The 18467-nt window shown below is 49.2% G+C and overlaps 7 protein-coding genes across 7 annotated transcripts; 4 read left to right on the top strand and 3 right to left on the bottom strand.

The window, feature by feature from the left end:
- Positions 1 to 701: 701 nt before the first annotated feature.
- Positions 702 to 1780, top strand: LTR64_002708 (uncharacterized protein; the record flags this gene model as incomplete). Its single annotated transcript, XM_064897076.1, has 2 exons — positions 702 to 1573; positions 1666 to 1780. The coding sequence occupies 2 exons, from the start codon at positions 702 to 704 to the stop codon at positions 1778 to 1780; spliced, it is 987 nt and encodes a 328-aa protein (XP_064756026.1).
- Positions 1781 to 2934: 1154 nt separating this feature from the next.
- tfg3 (transcription factor TFIIF complex subunit Tfg3) lies at positions 2935 to 3962 on the bottom strand (the record flags this gene model as incomplete). Its single annotated transcript, XM_064897077.1, has 5 exons — positions 2935 to 3035; positions 3095 to 3529; positions 3578 to 3735; positions 3864 to 3904; positions 3954 to 3962. 5 exons carry the CDS (start codon positions 3960 to 3962, stop codon positions 2935 to 2937), a joined length of 744 nt encoding a protein of 247 aa, XP_064756027.1.
- Positions 3963 to 5273: 1311 nt separating this feature from the next.
- Positions 5274 to 6756, top strand: ANP1 (Mannan polymerase II complex anp1 subunit; the record flags this gene model as incomplete). The annotated part of the gene is made up of 2 exons (XM_064897078.1): positions 5274 to 6087; positions 6134 to 6756. The coding sequence occupies 2 exons, from the start codon at positions 5274 to 5276 to the stop codon at positions 6754 to 6756; spliced, it is 1437 nt and encodes a 478-aa protein (XP_064756028.1).
- Positions 6757 to 7497: 741 nt separating this feature from the next.
- On the top strand, positions 7498 to 8742 carry LTR64_002711 (uncharacterized protein; the record flags this gene model as incomplete). Its single annotated transcript, XM_064897079.1, has 1 exon — positions 7498 to 8742. One exon carries the CDS (start codon positions 7498 to 7500, stop codon positions 8740 to 8742), a length of 1245 nt encoding a protein of 414 aa, XP_064756029.1.
- A 722-nt stretch (positions 8743 to 9464) lies between these two features.
- On the top strand, positions 9465 to 10873 carry LTR64_002712 (uncharacterized protein; the record flags this gene model as incomplete). Its single annotated transcript, XM_064897080.1, has 2 exons — positions 9465 to 9540; positions 9600 to 10873. 2 exons carry the CDS (start codon positions 9465 to 9467, stop codon positions 10871 to 10873), a joined length of 1350 nt encoding a protein of 449 aa, XP_064756030.1.
- Positions 10874 to 11145: 272 nt separating this feature from the next.
- LTR64_002713 (uncharacterized protein) lies at positions 11146 to 13569 on the bottom strand (the record flags this gene model as incomplete). The annotated part of the gene is made up of 1 exon (XM_064897081.1): positions 11146 to 13569. One exon carries the CDS (start codon positions 13567 to 13569, stop codon positions 11146 to 11148), a length of 2424 nt encoding a protein of 807 aa, XP_064756031.1.
- Positions 13570 to 14746: 1177 nt separating this feature from the next.
- LTR64_002714 (uncharacterized protein) lies at positions 14747 to 18211 on the bottom strand (the record flags this gene model as incomplete). The annotated part of the gene is made up of 4 exons (XM_064897082.1): positions 14747 to 16551; positions 16600 to 16657; positions 16769 to 17002; positions 17054 to 18211. The coding sequence occupies 4 exons, from the start codon at positions 18209 to 18211 to the stop codon at positions 14747 to 14749; spliced, it is 3255 nt and encodes a 1084-aa protein (XP_064756032.1).
- Positions 18212 to 18467: the final 256 nt, after the last annotated feature.

Below are 18467 nucleotides of genomic sequence, written 5' to 3' on the forward strand. Positions count from 1 at the left end.
CATTTGGGAATTGTAACCTGAATCCCCTGATCCGCGCTCGACACGTCCTGACGTTTCAAAGCCCCACGAGTTCCCACATTGCTCCATCTTCGCTTATCTCGTCTCGTGCTTGGTTTACACTTACTTTGACGTTCTTGACAACCACAAAACTATACGAAGGGCTGACGTGATCTTCTACGTCGACACCACAACCACGATCAGGTCCACTGTGATCGAAGTGGCTGCAGCAAACCTCACGGCAATTTCTTGTTGTGGCTAAAAGAAACTGGAAGCCGACGTTGCTGAAACGACATCCGTTCAGGGCCAATAGACTAAATTGACGGCTGTTTCACGCCTGGCTTCGGACTCAAACCAACGTCGAAACTCACTCCCACCCGGATATTCTTCCATCGTGCTTCTATGGGTACTTGGTCTCCTTCACCGTCTCGAAACTTATTCAGACACCTTTCCAAGCGAGAGACTGATTCCCAGATCATAGGTCAAGAATTAGTGCCGTAAACCAGAAGATCGCTACTGCAAATGAAAGTATTGTTTCCTCTTTCAAGGCGGGAATAGATCAACGGTCTCCAAATGCCAGCCTATTGAGCTATCGACTGCAAACACCCCTGCTGTCATACGTCCTTGTTGACCATTATTGGAACGTTGCTCTCCTCTTCCGCTGAAACACCCGACACTCTTTCTTAGCCTCGACAGCTGATATAATGGCAAACCTTGCCCAGGAGGAAGCCGACCGCTTCTTCAATTACAAGCCCAGTCCTACATCTCACCCAGACGACAAAGACTATGACAGGGAGGAAGTAGATTCAGAGAACGAGAAGTCTCGTACCCGGATAATACGCTCAAGCAGGAAGCAAGAATTCGACGAGGACGAGGACACTGACGACGAACACGCAACCAATATGGGTACCACGACAGGCACTAAAAATTCCTACACCCTCCCATCAACGACCCATTACGCAAATACAGGTCCCAAAGGTGTGATAGCGGATGCACAGAATTATCACAAGGCGAGAAGAAGCACGTTCAGAAGAACAATCCACAGCATAACGGACACCCTATCCTTCGGCCAGAAACAGAGGACGACGCCGATATTACCAGAGAAACACATGCGCAACGGCAACTCCTCAGGCTCAGACGTCGACCTCGACGACGACGACGAATTCATGGACCGGTGGCGTCAGCAGCGACTCGAAGAGCTGCAATCGCAGTTTTCGTCAGGGAACCAATCACGACCCTATTCCCCTGCAAGACGAACGTACGGCACATTAGACCAAGTCGATGCGAACGGCTATCTCAATGCGATAGAGAATGTCCCGAAGGAGACGAACGTGGTGGTGTTGCTGCACGACCCCAATAACGAGGATAGCGTAGAAGTCGAGGATGAGCTGAAGATGATGGCATACAAGTGGTCGCATATTCGCTTCGTTAAGCTGCATCATGAGATTGCGGAGATGGAGACGGTGGATATACCAGCGATATTGGCGTATAGGGGAGGAGATGTCTTTGCTACGATTAGTGGTGCAGAGAGGGAGGGGTTGGAAGGGATACTGAGGTCTCAGGGTGTGCTTACCAGGTGAGATTATCTAATGTGACAGAAGTGCATATTGCACAGTCATTTTCAGCCGCTTCGACCGTGATTGGCTACACAAACTTCATGATGAACAGCCAAGAGGAGTTGCACTTCGACCAGGGGGCGTACAGGCGCCAGCATGCATTGGCGTTCTTGCGATGTCGACGCCAGCAGAAAATTCGACAAGGACAAAGCAAAACGACCAACTGAGCCTCCCTTCTAGTCTTACTAGTGTGTCAAGTGAGAAAGCTGAGCATAGTCGGCGAGGATACGACTTTCCGCATAATTTTCATGCACAAGGGACAGTGTCTCTCTACCACCTAGAGCAGACTGTATGCCGGCTACCTAAACCTCTGTTGTGGCGCTTGCTTATTCGTGGACGCAGCAATATCAGTGCACCATCTGCGACGAAGGTCTCACAAAGCTGTCAACCCACAAGACCTTACAGAGCTGAACTTGTGGCGCCATCAATGCCAAATCGAAGCCAGGAGAACATCCAGCTTGGATACACGAGAATGGAATCAACAAGGACTTTTGCATAGGACAACGTGCTGGTACTCAAAACGAAGGGCACGTACAGACTTCCGATGCTCGACCAAGTCCGATTTTTGATGTAAGAGCGTTCTGCAGGTACTGAACTTGCTCGAAAAGGGAGTGGAAAGGTTGATAGCGCGACGTGCCTTTTGTATCATTAGGGTGTAACTTACAGCATTTCTCGATCTGTTGAGATATTTGCCTGGGAGTACATGTACAGAATTGGTAGTAGCCACTATGTTACGATATTCAGGTAGATGAATATTTTATAAGTTGCCTAAATCTGCATCCTGTTACCATGCACGTTGACAGCTATCTCTTGCATTGAGTCCGTGTTTGTAGCTGCTGTATTCTATTGAGACTGCTGCAGGACGCGTGCTGTTCCACTCAGTGCAATGAGCACAATCCTCACTCTAGTGAAGCACTTCAGTGCCCGTACGAGCACAAGCATGGAAAGACTGCCTCTTGATCCAACTCCATACGAGATTGCTAAAAGCATGGGTATCATGATGACGCTTTACCCAGCCATACCCTAAGATGGGGAAATCAAATATTGCTTTCCCTCGGATGCGTTCCGCTGGCACAATGCTCAGTCCCTAGCTTTTCCCCACGCCGAACTCCATGACAAGATTTAACTCGATGAGTCGCTGACGTCTAAACTCGTGTAATTCGTACGCCTGATCAGAACATAACATATCGCAGATCTTTTTGTATATAGTGCTGGTGTGTTAACCTCGATCGCAAGTGTGGCTGCATCGGGTGAAATGACGAAATGGAAGCCCGTGCGTGTTGGCCAGGCCACCTGGGTTCATCTTTCAAGGCCATGGAGATCACGAAGCAGCTGTAACCGTGACTCTCTCATTAGTAAAGTCCCAGAGCATCTTAATAAGATTGTCTGGTAAGGTATACAGGTCGACGTGAAATTCACCCTCTGGTACCGTGTCAGTTTCCTGCTTCATGAACAGCATGTTTCCACATAGTAAAACTTACGCTCGATATCGTTTCGCATCCAGCTCTCATCGGTCTTGTGGTCATGGACCATCTGCACGACCTGTAACAGATCGTCTTCGTTGAGCTTTTGTAGACCTTCGGCCAGCTTGTCCATGTCAAAGCCTTTGCTACTTTCGCCGGCCTTCTTTTTCTTCTTCTGCTCTGGAGCTGTTCCAATATCACTGGCCCGTTTGCTGCTCGCTGCGCCGTTCACAGCTGGATCACCTGGGACAGGTCCTGACTCGCGAAGGGTAGCTAGCAGGACAGGCTTAGGCGACTTGAAGGTAATGACATGCTTGACTTCATATTTGGATTGCTGAAAGTTGAGGTCGTGGAGGAATTCGTGGGTCTTGCCTTGAACATCCAGCAGGTCGATCTTGAGCTCGAACTCACCCCAGCCATCTTCTGCGACCCGGAAAGGAAGATCCTTGATCACTAACTCAGATCAGCCTGAAGAGTCCTCTTGATATTTGGACGCGTTACCTTGCTTAGACCTGTCGCCAAAAGACTCGTGCAGGTTGTATGTGGCTTGTGAGAAACAAGTCGCGGGTACTTCTTGCTTGGTCTCGGCATGTAGCAGAACAATTTTCATGTTCCAGTGTCGTAAAGGAAAGCCAGCCACGCCACTGTCCGCACCCGGTCTGTACATATAGGCGATCAGCCAACATTCTCTTCTGAATGCTGCGAAGTCAAGCGATACGATCGCAAGGACATAATGGGAACGGGCAAAGTGTAGACAACAATCGCAGCTTCAACAGAGAACACTCACATAACCTTCTGCTCGGTAATGATCTTGATCGTCCTCTTGACCTGTTCTCGTGAGCCAATTGCTTATAGACTGGACGGTGCGCACTCATACGTCAGGCATTTTGTTAATTTAGATGCGAAACCGTTAACGTCTCTGATCTTAGTTTTCAATACGTCTTGTAGCGACACTGGAATTGGAGATCGATTGTGGAAATAATACTGGATCTGCGGTTGGATCTGGAGAGGGTTGAACGACGTAGCAAACTGCTGTGAAGCGTAAAGAGTCTTGCTTTGCACAGAAAATGTGAAGATCACGTTCTGAGGTGCGACACAGTCAGTAGCGGTGATTCAAAGTTGAAGTATCTGTGATATAGTATAAGGGTGAATGAGAGTGTTCGTGAGGCCCGGGTCACGATACTTCAAGTTGTCGCGTTCACCACTGGCAGTTGTGACAACCGCCTGCGGACAAACAAACCGTGCAGGCGCGAGAGCGTGCGGGGAGCAGGACCGCGAAGAGAGCTTCAATTCTGTCCAAACTGAATACACAGCACATCAATACCAGCTTTTGATTGCTCAAAACACTCTCAACAGTCTCTTTTAGAAAGGCATCGAGCATCGCCCTTCGGCTCGGATATGAGAACACTAACCAGAAATCCAAGTGTGCAGGGCAAGGTTCGAAATACACAGCATTAAAGTTCGCTATAGGCGGCCGTACTGCTATCACATCATTCGTACGGTCTCGTTATAGGGTTGACTCTAGGCATCAACTTATGGCTTAATTAGCACGTGAAGTAGTACTAATTGTCCATTTCGTGCTGTCAGGCATACTAATTGTGCGTGGGAAGTCTTCAAAGAAAGATAATCAATCTCAGCACAGGTTGAAGAAGTATCTGGCTAAGCTTCGTCCCAAATTAGTACTAATTGGTTTGTCCGATGCACTTGCAGCATGTTTCAAGCCCCTTGTCCTCCGCATGCTCTTCATTGTCACCCCTGATAGGTCAATAACGCACATACTGGTTGTCTACGCGGTTTGCGGCTTCGTCCTTCGTTATTAGGGGAGAGCCAATGCATCTCTCCTGCCGCAGCCTGCCGTTTGACTTGGTTAGATTCTCTGTAAGACCACGAAGAAGAACGCTGAAGGCATCATCGATATCTGGATGTTCCGATTTTAGGTTGTCCTATCTCGAATACAAAACCTGGTTATTCCGCTGAAACCGCTCCGTATCCACCATACCGTATATCCCTTGTCAAATCTTTCGTATCACTTCAGATCTGGCCTTCTGCATTGCACTACCTGCAGCAGCTGTTGTAACCGTATTCCACAAGTATTCACGAATTTGCGATTTCTATGGTAAAGTAAGCTGGTCATTACGACATTGGAGCCAACCGAGTGTGCCGATTTGGGCCTTGACCTGGTGATGAGAGGAGGAGGATGAACAGGCACGGAGCCTACACAAATGGCTACCCAGCCAGCTGGAGAAAGGATGATGACCCATACGATCCCGAAGGTCGTAACGGTCCTTGGATTGGAAACAAAGAGGATATAATAGACGATGAAAAAGATTCATGGGATCACAAGTGGAAAGGCCAACGACATCCACAGAGCAGTAGGAGGAAGCTTTTCAGGAATCTCGGTATACTCGCGGTAACGGCGATCCTCCTTTTCTGGTTCATGAGCCCGACAGACTCAATATCATGGTCCTCAGATTCAGCACTAGCCATCGAGCTCGATGAAATCGAAACTGTGCGGTATTACGACCTGGAGGATGTTCAAGGCTCTAAACATGGTTGGGACCGAGAAGAGAGAGTTTTGCTTTGCACCCCGTTGCGGGATGCTTCTATGCACTTGAACATGTTCTTCAGTCACCTGCGAAACCTCACCTATCCTCATCACCTAATAGACCTTGCCTTCCTCGTGTCGGATTCGAAAGACGATACTGAAGAGAATTTACAAAGACACCTCGAGCAGTTGCAGAATGACCCGCAGGCTGGAATGGCTTACGGGGAAATATCCATCATCCATAAAGATTTTGGTCAAGCAGTGGGTCAAGATGTTGAAAGTAGACACGGTTTTACTGCTCAAGCACCGCGCCGGAAGTTAATGGCAAGAGCAAGGAATTGGCTGCTCAGCGCTGCTTTGAGACCAACCCACAGTTGGGTTTACTGGAGAGATGCCGATGTGGAAACGTGCCCCTTTACTGTTATCGAGGATCTCATGGCGCACGACAAAGATGTGATCGTGCCAAGTAAGAAAAGCTCACTCATTTCACCAGTCCTCGCTAACCGTGCTAGATGTCTGGAGACCACTTCCCGATTGGCTTGGTGGTGAACAACCCTACGACCTGAATTCGTGGCAAGAATCCGAGACTGCCCTTGGCCTTGCCGAAACCCTTGACGAAGACGCCGTGATTGTAGAAGGATACGCAGAATATGCTACCTGGCGGCCTCATCTTGCCTACCTTCGCGATCCCTACGGTGATCCCGATGTCGAGATGGAGCTAGATGGTGTAGGTGGTGTGTCGATTTTGGCCAAAGCACGAGTCTTTCGAGCAGGTGTCCATTTTCCCGCTTTCTCTTTCGAGCGCCATGCCGAGACAGAAGGGTTCGGCAAAATGGCCAAGCGTATGCAATACTCAGTTGTCGGTCTACCTCACTACACCATCTGGCATTTATACGAACCTTCCGTCGATGATTTGAAACATATGGCGGAAATAGAGAAGGAAAAGCAAGATCGTGAGAAGCAAGAAGCGGACGAGAAGGAGAGAATGAAGAAGGTTAAAGAGGAGTTCAAGGACATCAGTGACCAATGGAGCAAAGACAAGCAAGCTCTTCAGGAAGAAGAGAATCAGGAGCTGCAAGAAAAGCTTCAGAAGGTCCGCGACAGGGCCAAGCCTAAAGACGCTGAAAAGAACTAGGATGACTTTTACATGCAACACGGCTGGAATATTCACATCGACCAAAGTCTCAACGATGTGGGGGAGGGAACATAGACGACGCTTTGAGATGATATAGACATATGCTAGGATAGGCATGCATTTGAAGGAGTTCCGGGTATAGAAAAGCATGATGAACACTTTACTCATCATGTAACAAAGAGGCTTCGCGGATTGGCCTTGAACATTGGGATCTACTTTTGTGGGAATCTAGCATCCGCAAAAAACGAAAGGGATGACGGCTTGCAAGCACATACTCTCCGAGAAAGTTTCTGTATATATTACGCTAACAGACTTGATGAACATCGTATTGAGCGTCCTGGCAGATATTTGCTGTGTCAGTGCTGGTCCGTTAGATTTAGTCCTCGGGAACAAATTTACAGCCTTCGGAAACGCGTGTGTACACTGTAGTACGCGTCGATCACTCGACTCTTTTCTTGAGTAGCAGCAAATAAAATGTTGTAGGTTCTTCTCCCATTGACCCAGCAACTCCTTTCGAGCACAACGAAGGCAATCCTCAGGACGAAACCTCGGATGTTGTAGCGAAATCTCAACTTCCACCACGAGAACAAGAGGACAGTGACTCGGATCTTCCAGGCTTTTATGAAAACCCGCAGAAACCTATGAAACCCTTCTAAACCCCATGTATCCACGTTCAAGACAACTACAGACCACAACACGTGCCGCTCTCGCTGTGAGTCATCCGTAGACACAGAGCGTGACATGTCTACACAGAAAGTCAACTTCTCTCCTGTCGCATTCAATATTTTCCAGCCATCTGGGAATGTCCGGCTCCTCGAACTTCCAGAGGAGCTGCTCAGCATCATCACTGACACCAGCAGTGGGAACAGTGCAAATCAAGCTCTCTACTTCAAGTCATCGCCTGCTGTAGAGGAATTCAATCAAAATGGTGACAATAAGGAAGGCCACCTTCACCTATGCAGCAACGACAAAGCTTGGCTCGTTAAGCAGGTCAGCACGAGCAACTCAGTGTATGTTACGAGGACGTCAAAAACACCTCCCGACGAGGATGACCTGATAGCAGATGCAACGACGGACACAGGTGGAGGTATCACTGCATTCGCTAAGCCGACAAATACCCTGGAATTACATGCTGTTCCTGCTTCGAGGTCTGATATGATTGCGAATGAGCAACTGGCCCGGCTAATACCCACGATTCACGATGCTTCGCAGGTGGGCAGTACAGGGAAGACATCAAAGTACTCAGTTTCGCAGCTCCACGAGCATATTCCAGCTCCAGCGACTGTAATCACACAAGTTCTGAGCAGGAGATGTGTCTTTCAATTACCTTGGTCAATGTCAAACTCGAACATCTCCAACGATGTAACAACTGGGTCACCACAAGGAGCAAAAGCGTACATCTCGAGTCCAAAACTCCTTCTCGAGACCTGGACTAGGTTATTTGAAGCTGCTACAATGTCTGATACAAAGATTACAGGCGATCTAGAAGCCGATATGCTTCTTGAAGGCTTTTCTGACATAGAGGATCTTATGGACAGCAGTGCAGGTGATGTGTACAAAGCTATTGCTAAAACAATGTTTGAACGAGACGGACATTTTGTTGCATTGGCATTGATCAAGAAAGCGACGAATGTGGGAGAGAAAGACACGATCAATGAGATGGAGACTGCAAGGTGGGTAGGTAATGTGATCCTCCAGGTACACGATTCACAAACAGGTGGTACTGGGATCGAGAAGGAGTCATTCGAGAAGCAGTGGGAAGATGCTGTGCCTACTGGCTGGGTAAAATATTGCTCTGTCGAAGTGCTGGGTAGTGCTTGCGCAATTGAACTGGAAAAAGAAAAAGAAATGGTCGTTTGGCGGGAATATGGACAGATTACAGCAGCTCAGACTGGAGAGAGTACTCAGGCGGTAGCAACAGCTTCCAGTAAGGGCAAGAGGAAGTGGCATGAGAAATTTGCCGCCTCGCGAAACGTCAAGAGATAAGCTGTGGGTGTAAGATCTCGTCCTCTCTCACTCAACAATATTGCGACGATTGATCATACCGATTCGTGGCCGAATAAATGGATATCTGATTATTGTAGCGAGCAACAACGAGTCTTGTTTGATATGTATGGGCTCGAGTAGTGAGAAGAAACGTGAGAAACGCGAGAAACGCGGTGAACATATAGTCGAGTCAAGGAAGGCACGTTCGTTCTGATGTTGTCCACGCTCCTTCTAGAGTCAAAGTGGATCCCCATAGTTGCACCTGCGGAACAGACATATTGTTTGCAAATGCTCGAACTCTTTACACTTTCCTGATCAACCGTTGCAGCACAGAGTCTCGGGATGCGAACCTCGGTATGGGCTCAACTCCTCGCTCTTCCTGCTTGTCTCAGACTTGCGTGCGCTACAGAGTTTCATGACAGTCCGAGCCTTGGGGACGACGCAACCTACGACAGTGGACTGGACCACGATCAAGGTGTACTTTCACAACCAGCATGTCCAGACTACACTCGATATGCGACACAGCGACAGTGAGACTGCTTGACTATAATCATCGTCACAGCTGACTCGTGGCAGTCGGCCCTTGAGCGAGGGACCTCTGAGTCTCCCTTACCAACGTCCACACAAGTTATGCCGCAAGTTTACCTCTACTGCAGTTGAACAAGTCATTCAAGACCTCTATCCGATACTCAAAGACCGTGACCTTGCTCATATATTTCAAAATGCGTTTCCAAACACGCTTGACACAACAGTACTCTGGCACGTCGATGGAGAACATACACATCCAGGTAAACCCAAGTACGTTAGATACCGTGACAATTTTGAGTGGAAAGGTGCACAATCGTTCATTGTCACAGGTGATATTAATGCTGAGTGGCTGAGAGATTCGACAAATCAGTTAGCACAGTATCAGCTTCTTGCAAAGACCTCTCCTGAGATTTCCAATCTCATCAAAGGAGCAATTGCAACGCAGGCCGAATTCGTTATTGAAAGTCCTTACTGCAATGCCTTCCAGCCTCCAAATCCTTCAGGCCTTGATCCTTCGAACAATGGGCAGCAAGATGCAGTTCACCCTATCTATGAGCCATCCAATGTTTTTGAGTGCAAGTATGAATTGGACAGCTTAGCCAACTTTTTATCGTTAGGCAATCAGTACCATGCTGCCACTGGTAGCACAAAATTTCTAACCAACCGTTGGTTTCTTGCGCTGAGGACTGTTCTGGAAGTGCTCTATACCCAATCTCAGCCGACATTCGATTCGTCACACCACTTACGTATCAATGAATACACATTTCAAAGGTTGACCAATACTGGTACAGAAACGCTGAATCTGCGAGGCATCGGAAATCCTCTGGGCAATGGTACCGGTCTTGTTCGAAGTGCCTTTCGACCATCTGATGATGCAACGATTTTCAACTTCTTTATCCCAGCAAACGCTATGATGTCTGTCGAACTCAATCGCACCGCCGACATTCTCCGTGCCTTCTCTTCGACTCTTAGCGAGAAGAGTGATAGGAAGAACGTACAAGCATTCATTCAGCAGCTAGACTCGTTCTCAAGTTCGATCAAAGAAGGAATTCTCGAGCATGCAGTTGTGGATCATCCTCTCTTTGGCAAAGTCCTTGCCTACGAGACTGATGGTTATGCGTCACATCTCTTCATGGACGATGCCAATGTGCCATCTCTCCTGTCCTTACCATTACTTGGCTTCCTCGACAAGAACAACGAGCTCTACAAAAACACACGCCGTATGATCCTCTCCAGCAAAGGCAACCCTTACTTCCTGACCGGGCCAGCTTTCGAAGGTATTGGTGGTCCACATATCGGTCTCACGAATGCATGGCCAATGAGTGTGCTTGTCCAAGCAATGACCTCAGATAATGATACCGAAATCTTAGAATGCCTCGAACGTGTAAAAAGAGTGAGTGTCTTTGGACTGATCAATGAAAGTGTGGACGTAATGAGAGGGGTAGACGCGAGAACAGGCACGGGCATGACGCGAAGTTGGTTTGCATGGGCCAACAGCGTGTTTGCTCAGTGTATACTATGGCTCGCCAAGGAGAAACCGCATCTGGTGTTTGAAGATGGCAGTCAGGCGTACATTGTTGGCGAAGGTTTCGTGAATACATAGTGAAAAGTACGAATGAAACATGAAAGGACACTACCAACGAGCCATTTTCATATCGTTATGGTCTGACTAGTCCCTTCAAATTTTAATCGAGCACACTTTTCTGCTAGGCACCACATTCAAAATTCGATAGAGGTAGACACACAAACTCATCAAAGTACAAAATGTACAATCACGTCTATGATTAAAAATTACCAACGAAGTGTATATATCATGTCTACGTCTCTCATCTCGTCTCATCTTCCATGTCATACCGCCTCACATCATCCCCTCCCTCACCTCGGCCCCCCCAAACTCGCAAAAGTCGAACCATGCCCCATCCCTACCCCCGGCACCGAAGCATACTCCTTCTCCTCATTCCCATAAAACGACACCCTCTTTGTTCTCCCTTCCTGATAAATACTACCGTCCTCCTCAGAATCACGCCTGGTCGCTCTAGGAGGCGACCAAATGCTTGTGTCGCGACTACTTGATCTCGTCGTATACTGCGCTTGTGCCTCTTCTTCTTCTTCTTCGTCGGCGTCATCTTTCACACCGGCTTCACCGTCGACGTCTTCGAAGAGGTAGCCTGGAGCGGATTCTTGGATGGGGCGGCGTTGGTAGGGGGTTGGGGTTTCGCGGGGAGTTGGGCCGAGACCTTTGGCGATGAGTTGGTGGCGGTTGTTTTCGGTGCTGGGGCTTTTGGTGGTGGGGGCGGGTGGAGATGTTGTTTTATGGGAATGAGTGTGAGAGTGACTCTGAGAAGAAGGATCATCTTTTTTCTTGTTGGCGTGAAAGGTCTTGAGCATGCCGCCTAGGAGGCCGCGGATCTGGTCAGTGCGGGATTTCATGTCTGCGTCTTGCTGCTCCATGGCTCGCATGCGGGCGATGTCGGGGGGTTCGGCGCCGCCGTCGTCGGAGAAGTCTTCTTCGTGTTGGGGCATTTCTTGGATTGGTTCGGGGGCGTCGATGGCCTGGGCGCCTGAGCGTTCTGCTGCGGGACGTTTGATGCGAGGGAAGTCGTAGCGCAGGGTGGATGGTTCTTCTGGGCCGGCGCGGGAGTAGTTGTCGAGGAAGATGTGCTCTCGTGCTTCGGTCACAGGCTTGGGCGAGATGCTGCGGACGTAGTGAGCTGCTGCGCCGATTGGTGGTGGGGAGCGAGCGTAGTGTCGGTCTTGCTCTGCGGATTCAGACTGGTAGTCTTCTTCGTCTGGGCGTCTTCTGCCTCGTGGTGGGATGTCTAGGATGTCGCGAGCTTCGATCTCGGGGATGTTGAGGCCTAATCGGTGCTCTCTGGCGCTCTTTGGCCTTGTGGAAAGTGTGACACCTTCGACGTTCTCGTACCACACGCTGGGAGGTCTCCAGGCTGAGGCAGCTCTTCGCCTTGAGACAGTGTATCCGTTCTTCTTGTTGGGCGTAGAAGCACGACGGCGAGATCGTGACGCTGGCATGTAAGGTGCTGGTGCCTCATCCTTTGGAGTCTCGTCCTCAGAGGATGGTGACACATAAGTTGCTGCCGCATTCATGAGTGATGCCGTGGCGTGGCGAGGCTCAGGCGATCGTGGGTTCGGGTAACCTCGATCTCTTGGCGGGTCTTCGGGCTCGATTGAAACAGGAGACAATGGTCCCTCGAAGCTGAGTCGTGGCCTACCAGGCATACGTGGTCGTGGCTGGTGGGGAATATCGGCTGGCACGAGTGGCTGCGCCTGGACTGGTTCTTTAGCTGGTAGGACTGGGCGCACGTCTTCTGGCCTGTTACTGAAAAATGACGATCGACCCTTGTCCAGACTGTCGCGTGGCACAGGAGTTCGCATATCTTCTGATCTGCCGTTGAATCTTGGTGGTCGCACAACATTGTGGCCTCCTGCTGGTGGGGGCCGCGCCCGATCTTCACTTCGCCTTGGTACAGGTGGTGGTGCATTCAGAGGATCGTCTAGTGGAAGTGGTGGGAATTGCTCCATTACACGGTTTTGCGTAGGCGGCTGCACACTTCCTGATCTTGCACGATGTGACTGAGGTGGGCTCCATCTTTGGGCGGATACTGATCGTTGTCTGGGCTTAGGTGGGTTATATTCAGCGGGAGGAGGTTCGACGGGCGGGGGTTCGTGGTATAGTTCTTTTCGTTGTGGGATGAGTTGTGGTATAGAGCTTGCTGAAGAACTCTGGCGGGTGTGTACCCGCTGATGAGCAGGCTTCGGTGGACTGTATCTCGAAGAGGGTTCGGTCAGAGGAGTCACAGTAGAAGCTGTAGAAACATCACTTTGACCATTGGACGAGGAGGAAGAAGACTGCTCAAGCAGGTCGAACTCTGCAACCAGCCTTTTGAGATCGTTACGCTCGGGTCGTTTGTAGGGCAGCCAGGAATCGGTTGCGACAGCAGCTTCCCTGCTGTAAGATGAGTCGCTGCTTCTGCTTGTATCATGACTCCTCCGTTGCTCGAGAGGAGGAGCGATGATTGGGTTGGCACGCTGCATGGCCATGTAGTCGTCTAGATTGCCATTTCTCTGGCTGAAGTGCTCGCGACTTGACTTGGCCTTGAGCGAAGCGGCGGTGAGTGAGTTGGTCCGTTTTCGCTGCATCGAGGAAAAATCGTCTGTGTAGCTGTCCTGCCGTTGAGATCTTCTTCTCGCATGGTCGTGCAGTAAGACTTCATTGCCAAAAGGCAGTGGCGTCTGGTACCGCCTGCTTGGAGGACTTCTCGGTGAGCTCAATCCGGACATGTTTTCCGCATGCTCGAGAGATAAGAAAATCTACTGATGTAACTGTGGACCAGACAAAATGTCCAACACTGCGCAAGAAGCCCGGATGAGTAATGGTAGATATGTGCAGCAATGCGCAGAACAGGCTACCGCAGCAGTGAAAATTAATGTCAGCAGCGCGTTCGCAGGAACTCGAGCTAGAAAGCAGAAAGCGAAGTAGATATGTAGAGGGCCGATCGGATTTCTGACAGTCGATATTGTCATCGAGATGAAATGAGCTAGGGACCCTGGCTAGCAGATGCACCAGAGGCGCTGAAGAAAGTCTCTTCGCATACTTTGTACGAGTAGCTTAATAACACGCCAAGCGGGAATTGGTTTCGTGCGCTCGAGCTCGATCGAAGTCGCACGACGGAAATCAGAAGCCGTGCCTTTGCTTTTGCGCCTACGGAGTATGCATACTCACAGGAAGCAATGTTGTTGGTTGAGAGCAGTTCCTGGGAATAACAGCACAAGACGCAAGACTTGTGCAACACCAGGAGGACTCGAGGATGATGTCAGTCCGATCGACACACCGCGTGGCTGAACTTTAGTGGGTCGGGTTGGCAGCATGGATTGGGCAGCAAGAAATCCGGATGTCGACATGCAGCAGACATGTCGCACAACCGTTGACCTAAATTCGACCGGACTTTGCACTACTCGAGTCCAGTAGAGCATGGATGAGGTTTGTCTTGCCAACTCCGTCTTGGCAATGGTTTTGCTTTCGATTCGCAAGCAGCACATGACTTCGGATCCTTTTTCCTTCTTACCTGCATTGATCCAGCAGCGCATGAACGAATCATATTTCAGTAAATGGCTGACGAGCGGCACTAGGTGGGGAGGGGTAACATAATAGCAGATCAGGTACAATAGAATTTATTGTCACGTTTCGTTCCTGGACAAGCGTGCTCAAGATGTGAAACGGTAGCCACGAAGGTAAGTGCCCAAGTTTTACAGCCAAGTAGAGTGGCCGAAGTATCACCCACCACAGTAGGTTTGCGCAACCGCCACATATGTAATGCCGTTGCATCTTGTCTTTTAGCTCTTATAACCTGCTACAACTCATGAGCTAACACTCACAAGCAATTATGTCTTTCCGATGAGCACTCCCTGCAGCTCCTCGTGAAGTGCGATCATTCCTCATTTTGGCCCTACGATAGCTTCACTTGCTTCGTGGCCGTCCCGGAGCTTGCACCCTTTCTTCTGTATCGCTATCGTGAGTCGTGATATGATCATCTCCTGCAATGAACTCGTCCACGCCGTCGCCGTCTTCTACAATTAATTCACCTGTCTCTGGATTGCGTTTGGTCGGTCCAAAGAGTTTGAGAAGTTCTTCAACACTCATTTCGTTCTGCGACCTTCCATCGAGGACACGGTCACATTCCCGAGCCTTGGTCTTCTGTAGATGGAGCATGAGCTGCGTGTCGATGGCATCCGTGATCAAAAATCGCCGCACCACGCAGTCTCGTTTCTGGCCAATTCGGTACACTCTGGAGAAAGCTTGGTCCTCAGCAGGTTCGTTCCACCATGGATCAGCGATGATCACGTACGATGCTTCAGTTAGATTAAGTCCTTCACCGCCAGCACGCATGGACGTGAGCAGAATCTGGTGTCCTTTTGTAGCGTCTTTCCAATCTCTCAAGTTTTTGATCCGCTGATCTGGTGAGATTCTGCCTGTAAATTGCTGGTAGCCCCAGTTCTCTTTAACGCAGACCCTACTCAGCAATTTGACGATCGGAATGAAGAGAGTAAAGACCACAATTTTTGCATCGGCGTCTTTTTCAATCCAGCTTTTGATCTGTCCTGTGATTGCCTGCAATTTGGTGCTGAGCGTTTCGCAATTGGGAATTAAGAGCCATTTGCTATCAGGGTCTTCTTTGCCTTTTCGAGGCGGTTCACCTGGTGCATTCCCAGTTGGTGGCTCGGATGTTCTCCGTGAACCTCGGTGGTTGACCTTCGCTGCGATCAGTTCCATGGCCGTCATATCGGCTGCTCCAGTCATTACTTCGTGACATATAACACATTCGGCCTCAGTGCCGTTATCTGCAGCAGAACTTAGAAGGATACCCAAGCACTGTTGGCAGTATAGATGGCTGCATGGCACCGAAAGCTTGCCTCGATCCTCTTCTGGAACCTCATGGCAACAACTGCATGTGCTGCGATTCCGTACCTTGTCCCAAGCACCGTCCTGTTGCAGACGATAGAACAAACCTCGATAATCAAGCTCAGCATCATTGATACTCAGATCGACTGTGTCACACTGATTACCTCCACTGTTGCTGCTCATTGGGGAATCGTTTGCTTCCTGCTCGTCGTCCTGGGCTTCTCTCAAGATCCGTTTGACTACCATGGCCGTCTTTGTGCCAGGACTGCTGCTCGGCTCCTGCGAGTGTCTTTCCACCAATTTCCACATTTTCTCGAGATCTTCCGTCTCAAGAAGATCTTTGAATGTGTTGGTGATCATAAGTACGTGAGCGCACATCTGTCGCAGCCGTAACAACATAACAAACATATGGTGTTTGGACTGGCCGATCTTACCAGAGGCAGTCCAGCTGTTGATGCGATTGATAAACCTTTGGCGGACAATAGTGTAGATTCCATGTTCAACCTCATTGAACGGTATTGATCTGGTCTCATAATCGAGACGTGGTAGTTTCGTCAATGGTCTTCCGAAAAGCCGATCGCCCAAAGTTCGTCGAGTCATTACCTTCCTCAGAATCGCGTCCAGACGTTGCATAGTGCAATCATTACGTTTGGCATAGTTGTGTCTGAACTGCGCAAAGGAGGTGCTGCCACTGACGCCCAGAAAGTTGAAATACGAATACAGTTCCTCCATACGGTTGGATAGTGGCGTGCCTGTTATTACCCACTTGCGTTTAGCACTTAGACGACGACAGGCTATTGAAGTTCGTGACTCATGATTTTTGATCGTATGGGCTTCGTCGAGGATTACACGATAAAACCTCACTAGTGGTCGATGTTAGTCATAGAAAGTGCCTTTTCCAGACAACTTACTTCTCAGCAGAGGTCCGCGATTCTCCTCATAATGGCGCTCCCACCACTGGTCCTTTGCCTGATCAGTGACAAGGTGAAGCGGAGGATTACACTTCGGAAAATTACGCGCCACCTAGGAAGGTACTTCTGTTAATTGGGGTTTCTGTGCGAGGTACTGAAGTGTACTTACCTCATTGTATGTTGCAATAACGACTTGAAACTTGGCGAGGTGTTTGGGAATATCACGAATGTGTACACAATGGCTTGCTCTGTAGAAATGAACATCCTCCATGATGCCGTCTTCCGTATGCTTTGCGATCTCTTCGTACCATTGTGAGACGAGGCTGGCGGGTACCACAATCAACGTTGTCTCTCGCTTGCATTTAGGCTCGTTTTCGACCATGACGGCAATCATCTGAACAGTCTGCTGAGGTGTTAGAACTCATCTAGGCAACACGGATGTGAAAGTTCTTACCTTTCCATATCCCATGGTATCCGCTAGAATACCACCGAAAGGTGCATCCGACCCACGCTCCCGACGTACTGCCCAAGCTGTCGACAGAAGCTGAAAACTTTTTAGAGGCGAGGCCATTCCTTTCAGTTTCCAGTCTCCACTAGCGACTGGCTTTATTGACCGTTGACCTCTGCGACTAAATGCCTTACAGGCGTTATCGAGCTGCTTTTTCGAATTACTTCTCGTATCTTGTTGCTCTTTTGGAATACTGGCAACCAATGCAGTCAAGGCGTCCTTCTTAGTCTTGACATGACCGAAATCAATTTGGTCAGGGAGACCCTGATTTCGCTGTGCGTCAGCCACTAGGTCGTTGCGAATCAGCGAGCCTAGATTGAGCAAATTCGCGCTTGGCTGAACTCGACTTTGACGACCGGGCTGTGCTTTTTTTGTTACCCTGTTTGTTCCTTTGGTTGACGAGTTCTTTTTGGGTTTGACCTTAGCTGCCACTTTCCTAGTACCTCCTTTTCCTATTTCCATAGGTGAACTTTCATTAGCGTCACTGTCACCATCGCCGCAAGTGCCTGTCGTCGGAGCGTCTTCTTCATCAGTAGCGTGCTCATCGCTGAAAAACATCGTGTCTTCCTCATTCTGCTGATTTTCGTATTCTCTTAAATTGTCACACCGTTCTTTGGATTGAGCCAAGGCATTTTCGAGGGTTTTGAGCTCGACATGGTCAGCAGGATTAAAAACTCCGAGGGACTCTTGAGTGACAACCTCTCTTTGCTTTTGCTCGAATGCAGCTAGAGCTTCCTGGTACTCGTTATCTGGACTTGATGCTCTTTCTGCACGAGAATTTTCGTAGTAGCCTTCTAGTAGATCTTCATTGTTCGTTTGCACATCTTCGTCGATGATCGTTACATCTTCATGCGTCGGTCCACCTGTACTGGAGATTGGTCGGTCTGGAAGTAGCTCGGCTGCTAGAGCCTCGTACAGTCTGGTGTCAGGGTCTGGGTTGATAAATAAGTCCGGCTCTTGTTTGACAGCTACTTCTGGCTCTTTTTTGACAACTATTTCTGGCTCCAGCATGAGAATGTCACCGCCTGGTTGATCGACATCATCCTCGTCCATTGTGAGGTCGATAGGTTCGACGGCTTGCGAAGTTTTCGATGTTTCATCCATAGCTTAAGTCAGGTAAGGTAGATGCAACAGGTTGTGACATATTGAGGAAGGAATGTCATGCTGGAGGCGGCGAGGCAAAGAGTTTAAATATGGCTTCGACGTTCGCTCCTGATAAATGGTGATGTTGAACTGAGTTGGACTGATCTGAAATTGTTTTCAAAAAAGGCAGCATGCACAGCTGAAGTTCACTTCTTTTTTAGAACGATTGACCGTCATGCCATAGTCCATGTCGTTATTCAGGGAATGAAATAGGGGC

This window comes from Lithohypha guttulata (genome assembly GCF_036872675.1).
Source record: "Lithohypha guttulata strain CCFEE 5908 chromosome Unknown scaffold_2, whole genome shotgun sequence".
Lineage (NCBI taxonomy): Eukaryota > Fungi > Ascomycota > Eurotiomycetes > Chaetothyriales > Trichomeriaceae > Lithohypha > Lithohypha guttulata.